At 53.8% G+C, this 21,644-nt stretch overlaps 1 protein-coding gene across 1 annotated transcript in view; it reads left to right on the plus strand.

Annotated features, from left to right (window-relative positions):
- ADAMTS2 (ADAM metallopeptidase with thrombospondin type 1 motif 2) overlaps positions 1–21,644 on the plus strand; it is a 248,750-nt gene that overhangs the window by 220,895 nt on the left and 6,211 nt on the right. Inside the window, exons 13-21 of the mRNA XM_055539330.1 lie at positions 788–921; positions 3,734–3,857; positions 5,086–5,166; positions 6,840–7,006; positions 10,945–11,104; positions 12,892–13,024; positions 13,926–14,133; positions 16,801–16,930; positions 18,593–18,682. Of these exons, the coding sequence (XP_055395305.1) occupies positions 788–921; positions 3,734–3,857; positions 5,086–5,166; positions 6,840–7,006; positions 10,945–11,104; positions 12,892–13,024; positions 13,926–14,133; positions 16,801–16,930; positions 18,593–18,682 (1,227 nt within the window). The remainder of the gene's footprint in view (positions 1–787; positions 922–3,733; positions 3,858–5,085; positions 5,167–6,839; positions 7,007–10,944; positions 11,105–12,891; positions 13,025–13,925; positions 14,134–16,800; positions 16,931–18,592; positions 18,683–21,644) is intronic.

Genomic DNA, 21,644 nt, shown 5'->3' on the forward strand with positions numbered 1-21,644 from the left:
TGAGAACTTTCCTTTCCAAGTGACTTGAACTGGTTTAAGCACCGAAAGGCATTTGTTGGTTGCTGGGACTGAAAAGTCTGGTAGCTTCAGGCGTGAGAGTGTTTGTATTTCAACTGGATCCCACGCAGTTTCCGTTCTTTTCAGGCATCGAGCAGAGGGAGGCGGGGTCTGCGGCCTGCTCCGCTGTATCTGTTACCTCAGCTGAGCACCTGTTGCAAGCCCCACGTGTGCATGCAAGGAGAAGGTGCCAGAGCAGATAGGACCCTCCGCCTCCCCCCCCCCCAAGAGGGGGACTGTGGTCTGGGCAAAAAATCAAATAATGATGAGGTGTCTCAGTGACTTCTGAGATAAATGCTAAGAAGGGAAGGTGCCCGGTACCCAAGACTGAAGCAAGGGGCATCTTATTTGGGGTTACAGAGGTGGACTGGAAAAGGTCTTCAAGTAGAGAGCTGGCAAATAGCCAGCTGCCCTTCCCCTGAATATGGGGTTCTCTAGGTAGGACCCCAACGATCTGAGACCTGGCTGCATCCACAGCAGCCTGGCTCAGCTGGGGGAAGCTAAGTCCCGTACAACAGGGTCATGAAGCAGGTTGCTGTCACTAGCCCTCTTTCCCTTTTTCCCCTGGCCCAGGGCAGACGTGGGGCTGGGGGCAGGTGAATCATCAGGAGACGCTCCTGGGTGGGAGTTTCTCTTTGCGAGGTGCTTCCCTTTAGCAAACTTAGGAAGGAAACTACAAGAAAGTGAGCGGTGCAGCCAGCCAGCCAACACCCCCCTGCTTCCCTTCCAGCCAAGGAGCGATGTCACCTCTACTGTGAGTCCAAGGAGACCGGGGAGGTGGTATCCATGAAGCGTATGGTGCATGACGGGACACGCTGTTCCTACAAGGACGCCTTCAGCCTCTGCGTGCGTGGGGACTGCAGGGTGAGTGCCCCAGGAGCAGGGGCAGCGATGGCTCAGGGCCTCGGCTTTCTGGGGCTTCGGGAAGACTCGCTGAGGTTAAGCATGCAAAGTACTGCAAACTGCACCTCGATCAGGGCAGGCTCTCAGCAAATGTTGGTTCCCAGCCGCTCCTCCCTGCTGTCCTCCTCCATGACAAGGGTTCTCAGACTTGAGTCTGAGGAGCCACCTGAGGAGCTCAGGGCCCCACCTCAGAAATTCTGCTTTTGCAGGACGAGGCCGTGGCCCAGAACATGAGTTTCACCAGTGCCACAGGTGGCCCTGACACACAGGGTCCCTGGGGACCCCCTTGTGAAGCACCACCGTGTCCTTGCAGTCCGCTGGGCACTGGACAGCTTACTCTTGCTCAGGGGAGCCCACTGTTGTTCTTGTCAGCTTGGTTCTTTGTCGAAATGCTGTGTTTTGTTACTGTACTGTCTTTGGCTGTCACAGGAGACAGCTACGGGGCACACTCAGCACGTTGTTAGCGATGTGAGTGCAGACCTGCCCCCTTTTCTAGAAATAGCAGGGAGCCTCTGCAGCTTCTATAAATGTGGCAGACTGCAGTGTCAATGAGGCTGACTCCTGTCTCACCTTCCTGAGAAGTGAGCATCCTCAGGCTATCTCTGGCAGAGAGTCTGCGGCAGGTCCCCTGGAGGAGGTGGAAGAGGCTGGAAGAACAGAGAAGTGCAGTGCGGCGTTGTGGGAGGGGAGCTCAGGGATTCTCTCCACACGTGTTTCAGTAGGATTGTAGCCAGCAGGGAGGGCAAGCCTCGCAGTCTGCTCACATTCCAAACACTCAACCAAGTATTAATACTTGAAAACAAAGGCAGCAATGTCTCCTCCGTACTCGTGGGATTTTAATTGAGGGAGGTGACTGAATGATGACACAGAAAAGTCAATTGTCATTAAAGAAGAGCTTACTACTTTCATTTCCTGAGGGAAGAGCATGCTGTGCTGTGCACCAGTTAGGAGGCAGAAGGAGCAGGGGAAAGTCTGGGCCAAAGGGGAGGCAGGCAGAATAAACAGCTTGGGGTTGGCCAGTTTGAATAATTCTCTAAGACTGCATGGCCAGAAACTGGCTCTGTAGCCCCTTCATAGTCTAGAGACCCAGCCCTCAAAGGTCTTTGTAAGACAAAAGGCAGAAATCAAAGAGCAAAGGGAGAGGAAGCAGTCTCACAAGAGGTGGTGATAGGAGGATCTTGAGGGGTGAACTGGCTCTGGGCTTCCTGGCAGCTAGGGCAAAGAGCGAAACCTGTGAAGCTGCGGTGCACGCTAGAACAGGCGGGGAGCAGAGCAGCTAGAGGAGAGGCTGTCTTCCCTGCTGAGTGTGGGCATGGGTGTGAACGTGGCCTCAGGCAGTGTGCTCACACCCCGGGTCTGCTCGCACAGAGCTCTGCGGCTGGGAATGGTGTGCTGTCGCAGGGCTGTAGCGAGCCAAAGGACCGGAACGTGTTACTGCCTCCGCCAGGTGGCCTCGGGCAAGGAAACATGCGTGCTGTGTGGAACGAGTTTTAATACTAGGGTGGGCAGTGTTGAGAGGATTCATGGAGAGAATAAAGGCAGAAGCGGTCCTACCAGCTCTTGTGTCCCGCCCACACGCCCCGAGACAGACTGAGAGGGCACCATTCCTGGGAGCAGTGTGAGGGAGGGACCTGCAGGCTGAAGCTTTGCAGGGAGCCCCGGAGGGCCGCTGCGTGGACGCCCGGGACACCGGCAGAGGCCACGTCTGACTCATGTTCACGAGGACGCCAGTGTGCTGTGCCGGGGCAGCCTTGGGACTAAGGCCTGGTAGCTCAGCTGGTAAAGGATCCACCTGCAATGCAGGAGACCCCGGTTCAATTCCTGGGTCAGGAAGATCCACTGGAGAAGGGATAGGCTGCCCACTCCAGTATTCTGGGGCTTCCCTGGTGGCTCAGCTGGTAAAGAATCTGCCTGCAATGTGGGAGATTCCTGGGTCAGGAAGATCCCCTGGAGAAGGGAAAGGCTACCCACTCCAGTATTCGGGCCTGGAGAGTTCCATGGGCTGTATCGTCCATGGGGTCACTAAGAGTCAGACAGGACTGAGCGAATCTCACACTAGGCTCTGCAGAGTCCTCTGCAGGTCACAGTGTCCAGATGAGTGGATGAGTGAGCAGGAAAAGGCTGGTCCTTGGGTGGGTGTCTTGCTGATCCCATTCGTGATGCCAATTGTCATGCCGTTCACACTGTCCGCACCGTTCGCTGAAACCAGGGTAGGCAAGGCACGAGCTAAGAGGCTGGAAGGAGACTCGAGGAGCCGCTGGAACTGCAGACCCATTTATTCTCTCCTGGCTGACACGGCAGCCATAGCAGCAGACATAACATAACACAACTGCACACAACGTCTCTCCTGGCTGACGCAGCAGCTGTGGCAATATTCACGCTGTGTTCTCTCCTCTCGTGGCTGACCCAAGGGACACAGCCCTGAGGCAGCGGTCACGCCGCCGCTTTTTACGTGGAGCTCACGTATCCCTACCGCGCCAAGTAACTCGTGGCTAAGTAAGCGCCTCGTGATGCGCATGCGCAGGGCTACAAATGCGCTCAGCTGTTACATGGTCATTATTCCAAAATGTGGGGTGAGAGAGCCTGCACACGCCGTCTGGGCCACTTTGCGCCCTCCCTGCAGTGGGCACACAGGGTCTTTCTTGCTCCGAAGCCCCCTCTCCTTCCTCTGCGTCAGGGACTGCCCATACCTGGGCTGCCGAGGGAGCAGGCGCCAGGGCCCAGTGGGGAGCAGGGTCTCAGCAGGCACCGCATTTCCACCATCCCTCTGCAGAAGGTGGGCTGTGACGGGGTGATCGGCTCCAGCAAGCAGGAGGACAAGTGCGGTGTGTGCGGAGGGGACAACTCCCACTGCAAGGTGGTCAAGGGCACGTTCTCGCGCTCGCCCAAGAAGCTTGGTGAGTGCACCCCTCCCTCCCCCTGCCCAGAGGCCCGGGCCTGGGGGCTGTCTGGGAAGAGGGGCTCTAAGTCTGGGAGGGTGAGGTGGAGAGGCAATCTCAGGGGTCGCTGTGTCAGGCCCCAGGCTGGGTGGGGACAGGGAGATGCCAGGGTGTGGGGCGCACAAGGTAAGTCTTCAATGCCTTTATTTGAGGGCTCCCTCCCCAGCTCTCCAGGGCTTTCTAGCCACCACTGGCCTCCCTTGCTCTCTGCCCCGCCACTGCCGCCCCCAGGCGCCTGTGGGCGGGACCTTTGATGAGCTAGCCAGTGCAGCCTGTGGCCTAGGGAAACGTAGGCCTGTCCCAACAGGGCCACAGGAAATTTGGGGCTGGGGAACTTGGGGTCCCTGGCCAAGGTGGGCTCTGGGAAAACAGCCCTCTGGATGAACCTCCTTCCAGAGTGGTCCCTCCACCTGGCTTCGGGGCTCTGGGCAGCTGACTGCTCTGCCTCTGACTGAAATGGGGAGACGCCACTTTGGTGGGCATCCCTGGTCCTCACTGGTAAAGAAGCTACCAGCCAATGCAGAAGATGCGGGAGATGAGCGTTCCATCCCTGGGTCAGGAAGATCCCCTGGAGAAGGGCATGGCAACCCACTCCAGTATTCTGGCCTGGAGAAACCCCAGGGACAGAGGAGCCTGGTGGGCTATACAGTCCATGGGGTCACACAGGGTTGCACACGACTGAGTGACTGAGCACACACGCATGCATGCAGGCACTTTGGCTCAACTCTTGGAAGAAGGGCCTGGAGCAAACCTGCCAGACTCCACTCAGAGCTGGTGCTGGGCTGCTGCCAGCTGGCTGCTGCAGTCCCATGTGAGCAGGCTGTCTTTTGTTTAGGGATTAAGCTGCTGAGGTCCAGGGAGACCGAGCAGTTTGCTGAAGGCCTCTCTCCTGGTTGTGGCATCTTAGCTCCATGCAGGGCATGACTCCAGGGCTACTCGTGAGGACACCCACCAAGTTTTCAATGGAAGAGGTTGAAGAAGCGCCGGGATTTGAAAATGAGCCGGAGGGCTGTTGCTGTCTGGGATACACTAGCTTTCCCATGGGCCCCTCTCTCAGTGGGCAGTCAGAACCCATCAAACACTGGGCCTCTGGAACCACTATCGCGGGCAAGGCCCTCCCTGCATTGTCTGCATTTGACAGCCTCTCCCTTCTCTTTTGGCTTTGTCTCCCCACATCCCAACCAAGGTTACATCAAGATGTTTGAGATCCCGGCAGGAGCCAGACACCTGCTAATCCAGGAAGCAGACACCACCAGCCATCACCTGGGTGAGTGCCGGAGCCAGACAACGCAGTGGCTCCACAGCCTGACTCTTCTGGGGGTCGGGGGCCTGACTGGGAGGCATGGGCTGCAACCCTATCTCCTCTGCCCCTGGCTTGGCCCAGCTGATGGGTGGATCTCTCCTTTAGTACTTTCCCAATGGAGAGGCCACTGGGTTGGGATCAGAGGGCTTCCCTCGCAGCAGTTTTGGAGGGACATGTGTCTAAGACATGCCATACCTCCCACTCAAGGTCGAAGGGGAAGCCCCCTGCCCACTGGAAGTCAGCAAGATCCACAAGCAGTGGGTGCCGAGGCCAGCTGGTAGATGGGCTCCCATGGTGCATTTGCATATTTTCATTTAGTTTCATTTTAAATTCAAGTGGTTCTTTTGGAATAGAGATTCCTGGCATCTCTTGGAAATTCGGATGTTCTGACAACTCGGGGTGCCCCTTCTCACATGGCAGCCCCTGTGGCGCTGTGCTCCTGCAGGCTGCCTGGAACCCCTCACAGGGGTTCACTCATCCACATGCCCCCAGGTTGCAGGGCCAAAGTAGGAAGTGATGCTGGGGGTCAGTGAGAGGACCCCACACAAGTCCTTTCTCCTAGTTTGGGTCCCATCTTCTTCCCTGTACCCTGGAGGCCAAACTGGGTCAGGGGTTCCATGACTGTGGGCATCTAGCACCCCTGCTGATGTGAGCAAACACCACTCTTTTTAAAATGCAGATGCTTCTTTCTTCCTTATTTTTAGAGGAGACTTTTATGTTGCTGTCCCAACATGGACAGCCAGTACTCCTTGTCTTCAGTAGGAGGCAAATATAAAAGTCAATCCCTTAAAAAAAGACACTTCTACCTAAACATTGCTTCCTGCCCAGGGCCATCCCTGCGTATGAGGAGGGAGGGTTAGTGGCAAGCGGGGGACCTCCTGGCACTTACCACAGCTCTCAAGGGAGTCTAGGAAACTTGTGCAGGGAATGGTTTTCTCACTGTTATCCTGTGATTTTTGTGCCCAGTCTGTGGCCTCCCTGCTAAAATCTTCCAGCAGCCTCCCAGAAGCCGCTTTCCACACTCTGGCAAGTGTGGGGCTTTGTGCCAGCGGATTCTCATCTCCTAGACATTCTTTGTGGATGCATAGTGGGATGGGTGGTCCCCGAGACAGGTCAGGTCTCTTTGGGATGTAGGGGATGGTGGGGTGCCAGGCTGAGCCATAGTTATCAACAGGGTGGAAGGGTGTGTGGGATGCATGCTCACCCCAGGGCAGGAAGCCCTGGTGTGGACACCAGGTACCCCTCACCCGGGGAGCTGGGTCAGGGAGGGCAGTGGCTCTCAGAGCCCCCTGAGTGCTCCAAGTAGACTGCAGGGACGTGGCCCTGGTGGCTGGTAGGTCCCTACCATGGAGCCTCTCCTCCAGGGCCTGAGAGGCAGATCCAGAAAAGGGCCCCAGACTCGGCAGGAGGGCGGGTTAGAGGGAAACTTCGGTCCAGTGCAGAGACAAAGGACAAGGCAGGTTCCCAAGGCGGCTTGGGCTGTCAGTGGGACTGATGGGCCCCTGGAGGAAGACAAGGGGCTCTGCTCCCCACAACTCCCCCAACCTGTTCAAACTAGTGAACCCTGCTGACCTCCCACACTTCTGCCCCCTGGGTGATCATGGCTGTCTTCCATCCTTCTGTCTTTTATCATTCAGCCGTCAAAAACCTGGAGACAGGCAAGTTCATTTTAAATGAGGAGAATGACGTGGATCCCAACTCCAAGACCTTCATCGCCATGGGCGTGGAGTGGGAGTACCGGGATGAGGACGGCCGGGAGACGCTGCAGACCATGGGCCCCCTCCACGGCACCATCACTGTGCTGGTACGTCAGACAGGGGCCAGGCCCACCGCCTCTTGCAGCGTGAGGCAGGTGGGGCAGGTGGGGCAGGTGGGGCAGGTGGCTGCTGGGGAAGGGGTCGGGCAGTGCCTGGGAGCCTTGAGCCTCCCTGCAGCCTTCGGGCCATGTTCTGCACGGCCCCTCCAGCCTGACCTTTGAGTTGAGGACCTCCATCTCTGTGTCAGAGTGAGGAGCATGCATGGAGCCACCGGTCTGGCTCTGGGCCCTGTGTCCCTGGGTGACCAGAGACAAAAACCCCTGTAAGCATTTAGGTTTCCCCTCCACAAACAACTCTGGGTGACATTCACAGCCACTTCTCATCATGCTTATTCTTGTCTGCTACTGCATTCAAACCCTGAAGCTCCCTGGGGGTGACTGATGGGGCACCAGGAAATTGGACTGCTAGACCCAAGTCACACTAAGACTTTGTCTCTGAGCAGCACTGGACCCCGGGTCCCCTGAGTCCAGGACCACAGGCTGCTCCTGGTGATGGGAACACAGAGAGGGTTTGATTTCCTAATTTACTTTCTAAAAATTAATTTCAATTGCATATGCAATATATTTTATCAGTAAAAAAAATTAAAACACTGCGGATAAGGCTCAGGTGCCTTTTGCCCCTCTGTGAAGGTGAGCGCACCGTGCTGGGGCTCAGCGCCCCACACCAGGGTGTGCAGCTGGGGGCTGGGGTGTCCACGCGCAACACGCTCTGCTCACCCTGCCCGCATGCACTTCCTTCCCCAGAGATGCCTCTGCTGCCCTGCCTTTCTCAGTGCACATACAGTCGGGCCTCAGTCCTGCTGTTTCTGTGTTGGTAAATTCACCTACTGAAAGTATTTCTAATCTCCAAATTGGTACAGACACACCTCAGGAGAAATAGGTAGGTTAGGTTCCAGGCCACCACAGTAAAGTGAATATCATAGTCATGCAAGGCATGCGAATGTGTTTGTTTCCCAGTGCACATGGGATACTATCCTGTAGTCTGTGAAATGTGTGATAGCCTTGGGTCTAAAACAATGTACATACCTCAATTAAAAATAAAGAGCAAAAAGTCAACTACAATAACAACATCAAAGACCACTTGGTCAGAGATCACCATAATAAAAATAATAATAATTGTTCTGCTGAAAGAGTTATGTCCTGCTGAGACATACTTTTGGTTTCAGGTTCAGAGGCTTCCCTGGTGGCTCAGACTATAAAGAATCTGCCTGCAATGCAGGAGACCTCAGTTCGATTCCTGGGTCTGGGAGATCCCCTGGAGAAGGGATAGGCTACCCACTCCAGGTTCTTGGGCTTCCCTGGTGGTTCAGATGGTAAAGAATCCACATGCAATGCAGGAGACCTGGGTTCGATTCCTGGGTTGGGAAGATCCCCTGGAGGAAGGCATGGCAGCCCACTCCAGTATTCTTGCCTGGAGAATCCCATGGACAGAGGAGCCTGGTGGGCTACAGTCCATGGGGTCACAAAGAGTCAGACACATCTGAGCAGCAAACACACTGCACATTTAGTAAGCAAGAAATAGGAAGTTTATCACATTAGCAGTAAGTTACAGTATGAGGACAAGTAATATAGTAAGAAATTAGTATACATACATCGCCACAAGAAGTATATATATATTTGATGCTGCTGCTGCTGCTAAGTCGCTTCAGTCGTGTCCAACTCTGTGTGACCCCATAGACGGCAGCCCACCAGGCTCCACCATCCCTGGGATTCTCCAGGCAAGAACACTGGAGTGGGTTGCCATTTCCTTCTCCAATCCATGAAAGTGAAAAGTGAAAGTGAAGTCGCTCAGTCGTGTCCAACTCGTAGCGACCCCATGGACTACAGCCTACCAGGCTCCTCCATCCATGGAATTTTCCAGGCAAGAGTACTGGAGTGGGGTGCCATTGCCTTCTCCGATATATTTGATATATAAATATATATATATAATATAATAATAATATAAAATTATATTATAGTATATAATATAATATATAAATTATATATAATAATAAATATGTTGTATATTTAGATTTATAATTATAATAATTATATTAGTATATTATATTTTAATAATTATATTAATAAAATAATATATTACTATAATATACTATATATTATATATAAAATATTTTATAAATATATAAAAATATATAATTCTATATTCTATATAGAATATAATATATTATATAATATTATATATTATACTATTCTATATCTTCTATATTATTATATAATATATAATATAAAATATATCAATATACAATATCTTATAAATATATAAATTTATAAAAAATTTTAAATATATAAATATATTTTGTAAATATATATAATATATAATTCTATATTAGTATATATTATATATAATTGTATAATATATTATATATTGAATATTATAATTAATTTAATTAATACAATATATAATTGTATATATTATATACAATTATATATAATATAATATATTGTATACAATAATATTATTTATAATATAATTATATGTATTATATACTATATTACATAATATATTGTTATATATATTATAATATATAATATTATTGTATTATTAATTAATTTTATATATATAAATATGTATATATATGATCTATATCACTAAATTGGGAACCATCCAGATCTAATCTGGAGCTCCCAGTACATGGCACAGCAAGACACAAATGCACGCATCCATACTCAGGTGATGCTGGGCTGTCCCTGGAACAGCAGTCTGGACGCCCAGTTGAGAGGTTCTGGGCAATTTGTCCCCCTCAGCCTCCCATCCCTTCTCTCACTGTTGAGACTTCAGAACTCTGTTCAAAGCAGTCCTGCTTTTATTTCAAGCTGCAAGTACCTTTGTGTGGAGATGCAGCTCTGGCTATTATGTTGAAGCCTTGTATGTCTATTCGTAAGTCTCAGAATGTCAGCAGATCCCTGGGAAAGGGCAGATTCCCAAGGCCCAGGAAGCTTCGTGACTTACTCCCTTTCTTGTGACTTACTCCCTTCCTTATCTGCTGGCTCCCAGGATCTTTTGCCGTTTCTGCTAGTCAGCAGCTTGGCATGTAACTCCTTTCAGGGTCTCTGTTTAACAGTCAGTAGCTTTTGAAGCCTTAACAAGACTACTTCCATTGACTTGTCCAACAATAATGAAAACATTTGAAAGATTGTGGGAAGTACCAAAATGTGACCCAGACAGACAAAAAGTGACCAAATGCTGTTGACAAATGGCGCCAATAGACTTGCCGCAAGTGGGGCTGCCGTAAACCTTTAAGTTGTTAAAACATAACGTCTGTGAAGCACAGTAAACTGAAGCGCCGTAAAGTGAGGTCTGCCTGTGCTCTCGGCAGAGCAGGGAAAGTGTGAGCGCCTGACATGCATGCTCCCAGCGGAGCGGAGCCAGGCCTGGTTCTGCTACTTATTTCAGCTCCTACTGTAAACAAGCGTTTTTTCACACTCTATTTACTGCCATGTTCTTTGCATTTTTATGCTTTCGGAGGATAATCTCACTGTTTAAAATGTCCCCAGTTGTGGCTGTGAAGTGTGCCTGGTGTCCCTCTGCGTGGAGGCTGTGGGTTTGCCCCGTGGAGAGACAAGAATGCATGTGTTACTGAGCTTTGTCCAGGCACAAGTGCCTGGGTGCTGGCTATGAGTTCAGTATTAATGAACCAACAGTGTGTACTGATTAAGGTGTCTAAACAGAAACACACATAGAATATGCTTATGCTTAGGCTGTTGATGAAAATATCATGACCAGAGGTTCGCTCACCCAGACCCTGTGTTCCCCTGTGAGCAGTGATTCAGTACTGGCAGGTTCAGTGTTTGCTGGGACTTTCTAGAACCTGACTACCGGGAATAATGAGACTTGGCCAGGCATGTTCATCGGGCTGACCTTCCTAACCAGGTCTCTGGGGGAGAGTGGTGGGGGGCGGGCTTATTCACCCCTGTCTCCGGGGCAGGTCATCCCGGAAGGTGACGCCCGCATCTCGCTGACCTACAAGTACATGATCCATGAGGACTCGCTCAACGTGGATGACAACAACGTCCTGGAGGACGACTCTGTGGGCTACGAGTGGGCCCTGAAGAAGTGGTCGCCCTGCTCCAAGCCCTGCGGTGGAGGTGAGGCGCCTTCTCAGAGCTGGGGTCCCAGAGGAGAGGGGAACGAGCAGGAAGGGTATCCTGGGCGAGGAGCTCCCTTCAGCCCATGGTCTCTGCTGACTGCCTGGAATGAGGGTTGTGCCAGCTATGAGAACACTAGACCCAAGCAGTGACCTTTGCCCAGGTAACAAGGGCCTAGCCCCACCAGGGAGGTGGCAGAGGGTGGACAGGAAGGGCAGGTGCTCAGGGCCGCTGGCCAAAGGCAGCAGGGGGGTGTGTGGGGGGTTGCATGACGCCAGCACCCACCTGCATCATCATGGGAAGGAGGTCTGGCCTGACAGGTCTGGCCTGTGAGGGTGGTTTGGATAGATCAGTGTGACATCAGAAGGCAGGCCACAGGAAAGACTGGGCCATGATGGAGACCAGTGGAGAGGCCTCCTCTGCAGGTCCCTCCTGAGTTCATTCAGAAAGGCCTTTCCTTTCTGGGGCAGGGCTGGGTGCAAGGAGGTCCCACCTGCCTTGGACCTCAAACTTGGGTACGATGTAACAGATAGGAAGCTCTGATCTGCCCAGTGTGTTTGCTGCTCCTTGGGGGCTGGAGGAGATGAGAGGCAGGAGAGGACTCAGCTTGCAGAAGCAGGTGCCCAGGACAGACCACCTTCAGATGCAGGACCACACAGGGTCCCATACCAAGAGGACAGGGAGTTCTCCCAGTGCTGCTGCCTAAGTGGCTGGCACCCAGCCGTCCCCTGAGCCGCCCAGCCCTGAATTTTATCAGCGTGTCCTGTTGAGCCTCCCTCCTGCATTTCTCTTGGACTCATCTGCTGTTACCGTCTTCCCAGTCCTGGCGGCGTCCTCACTACCCGACTGGCCCCCGCTTTAAACTATTAAAGGGGCAAATTAGACCATACCCTTTCCTGGTGTCTTAGTTATGAGCAGATCCTTCTGCTCTTGATAAAAAACAAAATTCTCCTCATGGCCTCCAAGGTCGAAGCAACTCTCTGACGTCTCCCTCTGCCACTGGCACTCCCAACCCTCGCTCGCTTGGGCCTGTCCGTGCTGGCTTAGCTGGTTTTCTGGACATGCTGTGCTTCTGCCTCGGGGCCTTTGCACAGGCCATCTCCTCCCTGGGGAGCCTCCTTCACTGCTTTCCATGAAACCAGAGCACTGGTATGCTGTATTTCCTGGGGCACCCCCAGATGCCCAGTCTAGCTCAGGCTGCCCTGTCATATTCTCTCATGTCTAACGCACTAGGCTGAGATTTTGAGACTTACCCCAGTTGACATTTTGGGCTCTATGGTCGTCTGTTATGGGGGTTGTCCCATGATTGTAGAATGCTGAGCAGCATCCCCAGCCTCTCCCTGTTCAATGTTGGTGGCATCTCCTTTCCAGTTATGACAACTAAGTGTCCCAGACATTGCCAGATGTCCCCAGGGACAAAATCTGCACCAGCTGAGAACTGCTACACTAGACTGGCTGAAGGAGCCTTGCAGTGTGTTCCATGTTTAGTGAGGTTCTCAGTGCATATTAATCCAAGGTATCGTAAATGACTAAATCCTGGGAGAAGGAATAGAACCTTTCCTCCTGCCCCAGGAAGCCACCCAGGAGGCTGCTCTCCCTGGCCTGGCACCCTCACTTGGCCTGCGGTGCTGGGCAGGCACCAGGCTGGACTTGTCCAAACCTGCCCCACCCTCGCCCCATTAGCAGGACAGGGAGAGCAGGGCTGAAGTGGTCTGAGGAGCTGCCCCTCCACGCCTGCGGGAGGGCCCATGCTGTCCCATTGAGCCCCCTCAAGCTCTCATCTTCAGGGTCCCAATTCACCAAGTATGGCTGCCGCCGGAGGCTGGACCACAAGATGGTACACCGAGGCTTCTGCGACTCCGTCTCAAAGCCCAAAGCCATCCGCCGGGCCTGCAACCCACAGGAGTGCTCCCAGCCCGTGTGAGTGCCGGGCTCCCTGGCCCCAGCCCCACTAGAGGGGAGGGAGGCGTCCTGGGGCTCCTGTGGATGGTGGCGTGGGATCAGGTTTCTCGGTGGCTCTGTGCCCCACAGGCCCTGAGACGTTTCAGAGTCTTTCTCACTCAACATGTTCTATGCAGTCTAAGGTGTTTCAGGCTGTGCAGTGGCCTCCTCCCTCAGACTTGCTAGAAGGAAACAATAATGTGCATCTTTGTGACCCCATGGACTGTAGCCCACCAAGCTCCTCTGTCCATGGAATTTTCCAGGCAAGAATACTGGAGTGTATGGCCATTTCCTTCTCCAGGGGATCTTCCCAACCCAGGGATTGAACCTGCCTCTCCTGCACTGGCAGGCAGGTTCTAACCATTAGGGCCACCTGGGATGCTAGAAATGACAATAAGTACTAATGCTCAGATGGGGAAACTGAGGCTCTGAGGGTGTCAGGCTTGCTTCTTGCCCTGTGGTAGATGTTTCCCTCACAGTTCACCCCAGGGGCTGCAGCCTTGACCCTCCAGACCCGGAATTTGATGGGGCTGCATTTCTGGGCCCAGGTTCCTTTTGCAGGGCCCCGAGCAGGGAAGATGGTGGGTAAATAGGCGGGTGGGGCCCCTTTGAGGACAGGTGCTGAGAGCATCCATGCTGCTGCCCAGAAGGGTTGGTGAGGTCAGAGGGCAGAGTCAGGAGGCTAAGGACAAAGGCCACCCCCAAACCAGGGTCTCCCCGCAGTGGGCACGCTTGGGGTTCATGGTCCTCAGGCAGGGGTACAGCTAGCCTCCAGGGCACCTTCCTGACACAGGGAAGATGCGCCTGGAGGAACAGGCTGCCTTGCCCCTGTCCACTGGGTTTTCTCCAGGGGCTGACCATGTGCTGTGTGCCCTGGCAGGTGGGTCACGGGCGAGTGGGAGCCGTGCAGTCGGAGCTGTGGGCGGACAGGCATGCAGGTTCGCTCCGTGCGCTGTGTTCAGCCACTGCACAACAACACCACCCGCTCCGTGCACACCAAGCACTGCAATGACGCTCGACCCGAGGGCCGCCGGGCCTGCAACCGAGAGCTGTGCCCTGGTCGGTGGCGGGCCGGATCCTGGTCCCAGGTGAGCAGTTCCCCGGCCCTGTGTCCTCAGCCCCGAAACCAAGCTCGGGTGGGACTGAGGTGGCCAGGGTGATCCGCCTTGGCCTGGATGCCGTTCTTGCCCTAGGCCAAGTCCGTAGGTCTCAGGGCACCCATGCTTCCCTGGCTAGTGTTCTGTGTGAAACTCAGAGGAATGTGTATCTTTACTCTGCAGGGCAGAGGCTCCCATATGCTACGGGGGACTGGAACCCCAGAAGACTAGGGGCAGCCTGGGCTCCAAGATGCAAAAGGAGGCCTGGGCTTTTGTCTCTGGGGCAGAACTGTGGCTAAAAGGCCAGACTTGCAAGAGGGGACATGAGCAAAGAAGGGCTTAGATCTGGCTGAAAGAATAGTGAGGATAGTCTCAGGGGCTGGAGGAGAGTTCTGGGGGCAAGGTTGAGCTGATATGAGCACTGACATCCAGCCCACACGCCTGGTGGGTCAGGGGTTGCCAAGACCAGCTTTGGGCTCAAAGGTTCCCACAGAAGTTGCTATAGTTATGGTTATGCTTTATTACAATGAAAGTTTTGTTGTTGTTCATTCGCATAGTCGTGTCCGACTCTTTGCAACCCCATGGACCACAGCATGCCAGGCTTCCTTGTCCATCACCAACTCCTGGAGCTTGCTCAAACTCATGTCCATTGAGTCAGTGATGCCATCCAACCATCTCGTCCTCTGTCGCCCCCTTCTCCTGCCTTCAATCTTTCCAAACATCAAGGTCTTTTCTAATGAGTCAGCTCTTTGCCCCAGGTGGCCAAAGTATTGGAGCTTCAGTATCAGTCCTTCTAATGAATATTCAGGGTTGATTTCCTTTAGGATTGACTGATTTGAGCTCCTTGCAGTCCAAGGGACTCTCAAAAGTCTTCTCCAACACCACAGTTCAAAAGCATCAATTCTTCATCACTCAGCTTTCTTTATAGTCCAACTCTCACATCCATACATGACTACTGGAAAAACCATAGCCTTGACTAGAAGGACCTTTGTCGGCAAAGTAATGTCTCTTCTTTTTAATACAATGTCTAGGTTGATCATAGCTTTTCTTCCAAGGAGCAAGCATCTTTTCATTTCATGGTTGCAGTCACCATCTGTAGTAACTTTGGAGTCCAAGCAAATAAAGTCTGTCGCTGTTTCCATTGTTTCCCCATCTATTTGCCAAGAAGTGGCGGGACCAGAGGCCATGATCTTCATTTTTTGAATGTTGAATTTTAAGCCGGCGTTTTCACTCTCCTCTTTCACTTTGATCAAGAGGCTCTTGAGTTCCTCTTCGCTTTCTGACATAATGGTGGTGTCATCTGCATATCCGAGGTTATTGATATTTCTCCTGGCAATCTAGATTCAGCTTTTGTTTCATCTAGCCCGGCATTTCACATGATGTACTCTGCATATACGTTAAATAAGCAGAGTGACAATATACAGCCTTGACATACTCCTTTCCCAGTTAGAAACCAGTCTCTTGTTCCATGTCTGATTCTAACTGTTGCTTCTTGACCTGCATACAGGTTCCTCAGGAGGCAGGTGAGATGGCCAGGTATTCCCATCTCTTTAAGAATTTTCCACAGATTGTTGTGATCCACACAGTCAAAGGCTTTAGCATAGTTGATGAAACAGTAGTAGATGTTTTTCTGGAACTCTTTCTTTTACTATGATCCAACAGATGTTGGCAATTTGATCTCTGGTTCCTCTGCCTTTTCTAAATCCAACTTCAGCATCTAGGAGTTCACAGTTCAAGTACAGAGTAGAATCAGCAAAGGGAAAAAGCACTTGGATGAAGAGTCTGGAGGAAACCAGGCACAAGCATCCAGGTGTCCAGGGTTTTCACTGGGGATCATTCATGGAAGCACAGGGTGCCTGCATGACTGACATCCATTACTGAAGCCCTGGACCCCAGAAGGAAAGCAGATGCTCACCACAAATCACATTCTTGGTGTAAACCAACCAAACAAGTTGGTACTACCTGATTCAGGACCTCAGGCACACAGGTATGCTCTTACCAAACAGACCGTTCCATGAACTCAGTTCCCAGGAGTTGACCAAGGGCCAGTTCTGAAAACAGGCCTCTCTTGGGACTGGGCAGGTTCAAGCAACCCAGTCTGCTGAGTCAGCCCTTTCTCACACAGGAGGCAAGAACTTGAGAATCATCCTTTGGCTCGGCTGGGCTGAGCTGTGAGCAGAGTCAGGAGTCTGGGCATGAGGGCTTCTTCTGGCCCCTCCCAGTGAAGTGACGCCAAGGGGGCCAGAGGCTGGAGGGGACGGTGCGGGTGCTGGTGGCACAGAGCTCTGTGTCCAGGGGGAGGGAGCGTCCTCTGCTAATGCCTCCTGGACGCAGGGAGAGCCTTCCTGGTGATCCGCACTGCATAGCCATTTCTCCGGGCCTCAACTCCTCTAGATGGAGAAGGGAAGCACTCGATGCGAGTCCAGAAGTGCCGGGCTCTATCCGGCCCTGCAGATTTATTCTCTCCAACTCACTTGAGAGCCCAAGAGCCTGAGGTAGCTTCCAGAGGCGAGGGCAAGGCCGGGCAGACCTCTAGCTCTCACTCTCCCCTCTGTCTCTCTCCACCTCCCAAGTGTCGTGGGGTCACCCACTTGGGGGGCCCTTGCAGACCTAGCCTAGCATGGGAGGTGGGCCCTGACTGGTACTCTCTGTCCGCAGTGCTCAGTAACCTGTGGAAACGGCACCCAGGAACGGCCAGTGCTCTGCCGAACTGCGGACGACAGCTTCGGGGTGTGCCGGGAGGAGCGGCCTGAGACGGCAAGGATCTGCAGGCTTGGCCCCTGTCCCCGTAAGCCCTCTGCATGCAGTAGGTCTGGGGAGGAGGGTAGCCCAGGCAAATGCAGCCCTTCCCACAACTGGCCAAATAGAGCATCTGTGAACTTGAAGAAGAAGCCAGGGCCACCCAGGCCTGGTCTGGGGCCTTTCCGTGGCAGGAAATAAAAGGAACTGGCATTTGCCATGCTCATCTCCAGGCCAGGCCCTAGAGAAGGATGGCATGGACTCAGCCCATCCCTGCCTTCCTGGCAGTCTCTTTTGGTCTGGGAGAGAAACCAGATTCATGGTGCCTGCACGCCAGGGCTCAGCCCATTCCTGTCTGAGTAGGGGTTACCTGTGTTAGTAGGGGGTACTCATGTGAGTAGGGTTACCCTTGTGAGTATAGAGGGTACCCATGTGAGTGTAGATGGTACCCATGTGAGTAGGGGGTACCTGTGTGAGTACCTGTGTGAGTAGAGGGTATCTATGTGAGTAGGGGGTATATGTGTGAGTAGTGGGTATCTTTTTGAGTAGGGGGTATCTGTGTGAGTATGGGTACCCATGTGAGTAGGGGGTATCTGTGTGAGTAGTGGGTATCTGTGTGAGTAGGGGGTACCTGTGTGAGTAGGGAATACCTGTGTGAGTAGGGTTACCTGTGTGAGTAGGGGGTACCCTTGTGAGTAGGGAATACCTGTGTGAGTAGGGTTACCTGTGTGAGTAGGGGGTACCTGTGTGAGTAGGGGGTATCTGTGTGAGTAGGGGGTATCTGTGTGAGTAGGGTTACCTGTGTGAGTAGGGTTACCTGTGTGAGTAGGGGGTACCTGTGTGAGTAGGGTTACCTGTGTGAGTAGGGGGTACCTGTGTGAGTAGGGGGTATCTGTGTGAGTAGGGCACCCTTGTGAGTAGGGTTACCTGTGTGAGTACGGGGTGCCTGTGTGAGTAGGGAATACCTGTGTGAGTAGGATTATCTGTGTGAGTAGGGAATATCTGTGTGAGTAGGGTTACCTGTGTGAGGAGGGGGTACCTGTGTGAGTAGGATTACCTGTGTGAGTAGGGGGTACCTGTGTGAGTAGGATTACCTGTGAGTAAGGTTACCTGTGTGAGTAGGGGGTATCTGTGTGAGGGGGTACCTGTGTGAGTAGGGGTACCTGTGTGAGTAGGGGGTACCTGTGTGAGTAGGGGTACCTGTGTGAGTAGGGGTACCAGTGTGAGTAAGGATACCTATGTGAGTAAGGGTACCTGTGTGAGTACAGAGGGTGCCTAATGCCCTGAGAGGAAAGCAGCCAGAACACTGACTGCACTGGGCGCCTTGCCAAGGGCTGGACACACATCACCTCTCTTGGTCCCCACAATAGGTCATGACATAGACCCAGTCAGGAGTCCCTGCTACAGACCAGGGAGCTCTGGCGGTCAGGTGTGTCTGCCCCAGCTGAGGGGAGTGTAGAGCCAGGATCTCTTGTTCCCAGCACTTCTCAAGATAAGGCGGTGCTGGTGGGGCCTGCGTGGGGAGTGACCCTGTGTAGCTGAGGCCCAAGATGCTTGGTGTAGGAGAGGCAGGAGTTGGGCCTGGAGGGTGACTGGGGCCCGCCTGTCCCTGCGACACCAGAGTCCACGGAGCCCTCCTGTCTGGGGTGGGTGGATTGGAGGCCCAGACCCGGTACCCTAGCAGCCACAGGTGCCTGTCTTTTCCCTCTAGGAAACACCTCTGACCCCTCCAAGAAGAGTTACGTGGTCCAGTGGCTATCCCGACCGGACCCCAACTCGCCAGTCCAGGAGACCTCGTCAAGTAACCGGCCCGTTTATAACTCTGTCTCTGCCCTCCAGTGCATGCCCTGCGCCTTGTGGAGCTTGCCGTGGGCGCCCCTCCTCTCTGTCTATGGAAAACTCCCCTGACTCTTCCTAAGCTCTGTTGGTGGAATCTGTTTCTCCGGGCATCTGTGCTCGGCTGTCTCCTTTGGAGCCACCTGGCCGGGAGGGCCAGTCCTGCAGAGGCACGGCCCGGGGCACTGGCCTCTTGTGGGGGTGCCAGGACCTGGTGGTGATGGCTTTTAAAGGGGCAAAGATCTGTCGTGGTGCTGGAGGGGCCAGAGGCCCAAGTGTGAATGTGACCACTTTGTGACCGCCTCCCAGGGCCACAGCCCTCCAGGCTGGAGCTGCAGGTTGGAAGTTGAGGGGGCGCCCACCTGCCCCCTTTTAGATGCTGCCTCCCGGCGAGGGAGCCCGAGGGGTCTCGGGCGTGCAGTGTGCGTCACCAGCCTGGCGCCCGGCCCGTGTCCAGCAGTGTGCCAGGGGCTCCCCAGCCTCCTCTGCTGCTGCTGCTGCTGCTGCCCCTGTGCTCAGTGTGTCCTCCTGGCTCGTGTGACCGTGGCCTGCTTCCTGTGGCCTTTGTGTCCAGCTCACACAACCCTTGGCCCCCGGCCCTGGCCCCTCTTGGGGTTCAGGTGAAGCGGAAGAGGCAGGGAATGTGTCCCTGCGGTGGGCCATCAGGACACACCGCCACTTCCATTCTCTGTCTATTTGCTCCAATGGCCTTTCTCATCGTGTGCACACGGCCCCATGCACAGGGGCGAGAAGGTGAGAGTTCAAGGCTGTCTCACGTGGATGTGGCCGCCTACCCGTGTGAACAACTACAGAATTACCTCAATTTTTATTGCTTTTTTGCTTAGATAAAACTATGTAGAAGATGCCTTAAAGTTGAAAGGTAACAGAATTGGCTGCTAGCTCCAGCTTCCGAGGGGAGACATGACCCAGGCAGGAGGCAGGCAGTGCGACCTAGAGGCAGGCGGCCGGCTCACCCACCTTTGGCCAAGGATAAGACGCCTCAGTTCAGGAGGCCTGGCTGAGTCCAGGAGTGCAGGAGGCCCAGGCCTGTGCAGGGCCCCAGGCGCGGGATCACCTCTGTGGAAAGGAGGCCCGCTGGAGGCCCTTTGGCGCTGACTGTTGTTGGAGCCCTGAGCGCCCTGCCGCTGGCACGGCCGCACACCAGGGGGCAACGAGTGCAGCAGTCCAGCCGGCCACTCCCCTCCTGCCCCAGGCCTGGCCCCTCTTCATAGCGTCCCCGCTGGACAGCGTCCAGCTCTCCCTTGGCACTAGTTACTGTTATGTAAATACGCGGTGTAACACATACTAATTCTCACGACTGTTAACTTCCAACTTTGACTTAGGCGATGCGAGTGACACGCGAGACTCTGGGAAGGTGCAATGCAGTCCTGGGCATTGTGCTCTCTGTCTATATGCACTTTGGTTCATCAGGGATATTTTATTAGTGTTTTGTATGTATCTAATGACGTATTATATAGGTTCCATCGTCGTTGCTTTTCTGGTTTTTTTATGAGACAACGTTAGTGTGTGCCAAAGTGACTGTGAAAATGACCTTTTACTCTTACTAACCGTGGAAAGACTTCCTGTCATGCATCCCACAAATAAACTCAATAAAAGTTCAGTGAAACTGGATGCTTGGGTCTGGCACACTGCTGCCTCCTTCTTTTCACCTCTGTGGCCGACGGCGCTGTGAGCTGCAGGTGCCGTTCTGGGACATCAGTTCCTCAGTTTCTGATTCCAGTGACTTTCCTGTCCCCCTACCCTGCTCAGCATAGATGCTGAGGGCCCCTCCCCCACCCGAGGCCCAGGCCCCCTCCCCAGGCATGTTTCAAAATATGATAGCAGCCCATGGAGACACCCCACCATGATTTTTGAATCTTTAGTGCTAACAGGCAGCTTGCAGGAACACCTCAGTTTTCTCCTTGTAGTTAAGGCCTCATAGTTGGGAACAGGGCCCGTCTCTGGGATCTGAGCCTGTGGAATGGGAATCTGTGTTTAGTGGCGGAGACAATGTCCAGGTCACTGTGCCCTGAGCCACCATCAGGCCAGTGCCCTGGCTCCTGGCACAACTCAGGGGCTAGGCCAGCCCCCGGAGAGTCTAGGCTGGAGAAGGACAAGGCAGCTGCGGCTCTGAGCTCCTGGCCTGCAGCAGCCACACGGGTGTGTGCCCAGCCATGCCTGCCTTGTCTCCCTCTGAGCTCCTGGCCTGCAGCAGCCACACGGGTGTGTGCCCAGCCATGCCTGCCTTGTCTCCCTCTGAGCTCCTGGCCTGCAGCAGCCACACGGGTGTGTGCCCAGCCATGCCTGCCTTGTCTCCCTCTGAGCTCCTGGCCTGCAGCAGCCACACGGGTGTGTGCCCAGCCATGCCTGCCTTGTCTCCCACGGCCTGCCCTCAGGACCCACAGGGCCCGTGTGTCCACTCCCCTTGCTGACAAGGACCACGCAGCATGTCAAGGTCCAGCATGGGGCCTCCCAATCTGGGCATCTCTCCTTCCCTTTCCCATGAAGGGGTCCTGTTCCAGGGTGGAGGGAGTTCATGAGAAATGATGACCACCCAGCACTGTGGAGATGGGCGTCAGGGCACAGGGTGCCAGGTAGCAGCCTTTGGGTGGGGGTCATAGTAGCCATGACTGAGGTCAGCCTGCCCAGAGCTCTGATCATTGAAAGACTCCCAGCTCAAGAGACAGGAGACCAAGACAACTGTGCCTGATGAGCTGCGTCCCCTAAGTCTCCTTGCCCAGACAGGTCAGGAGAAGTCCCTGCTGAGGGCACCCTGTCTAGAGTTGCAGGCAGGGCACCAGCAGGACTGCTCCAATAAAACCAGGTGGAGGGACCAACTTGCCAACATGTGTGGTTGGCAGACCCCTACCCTAGACTGACGTGACACCGGCTTCTCAGGATCCCCGCCTGGTGGGAGACAAGTGAGG

Source organism: Bubalus kerabau, chromosome 1 (genome assembly GCF_029407905.1).
Source record: "Bubalus kerabau isolate K-KA32 ecotype Philippines breed swamp buffalo chromosome 1, PCC_UOA_SB_1v2, whole genome shotgun sequence".
Lineage (NCBI taxonomy): Eukaryota > Metazoa > Chordata > Mammalia > Artiodactyla > Bovidae > Bubalus > Bubalus kerabau.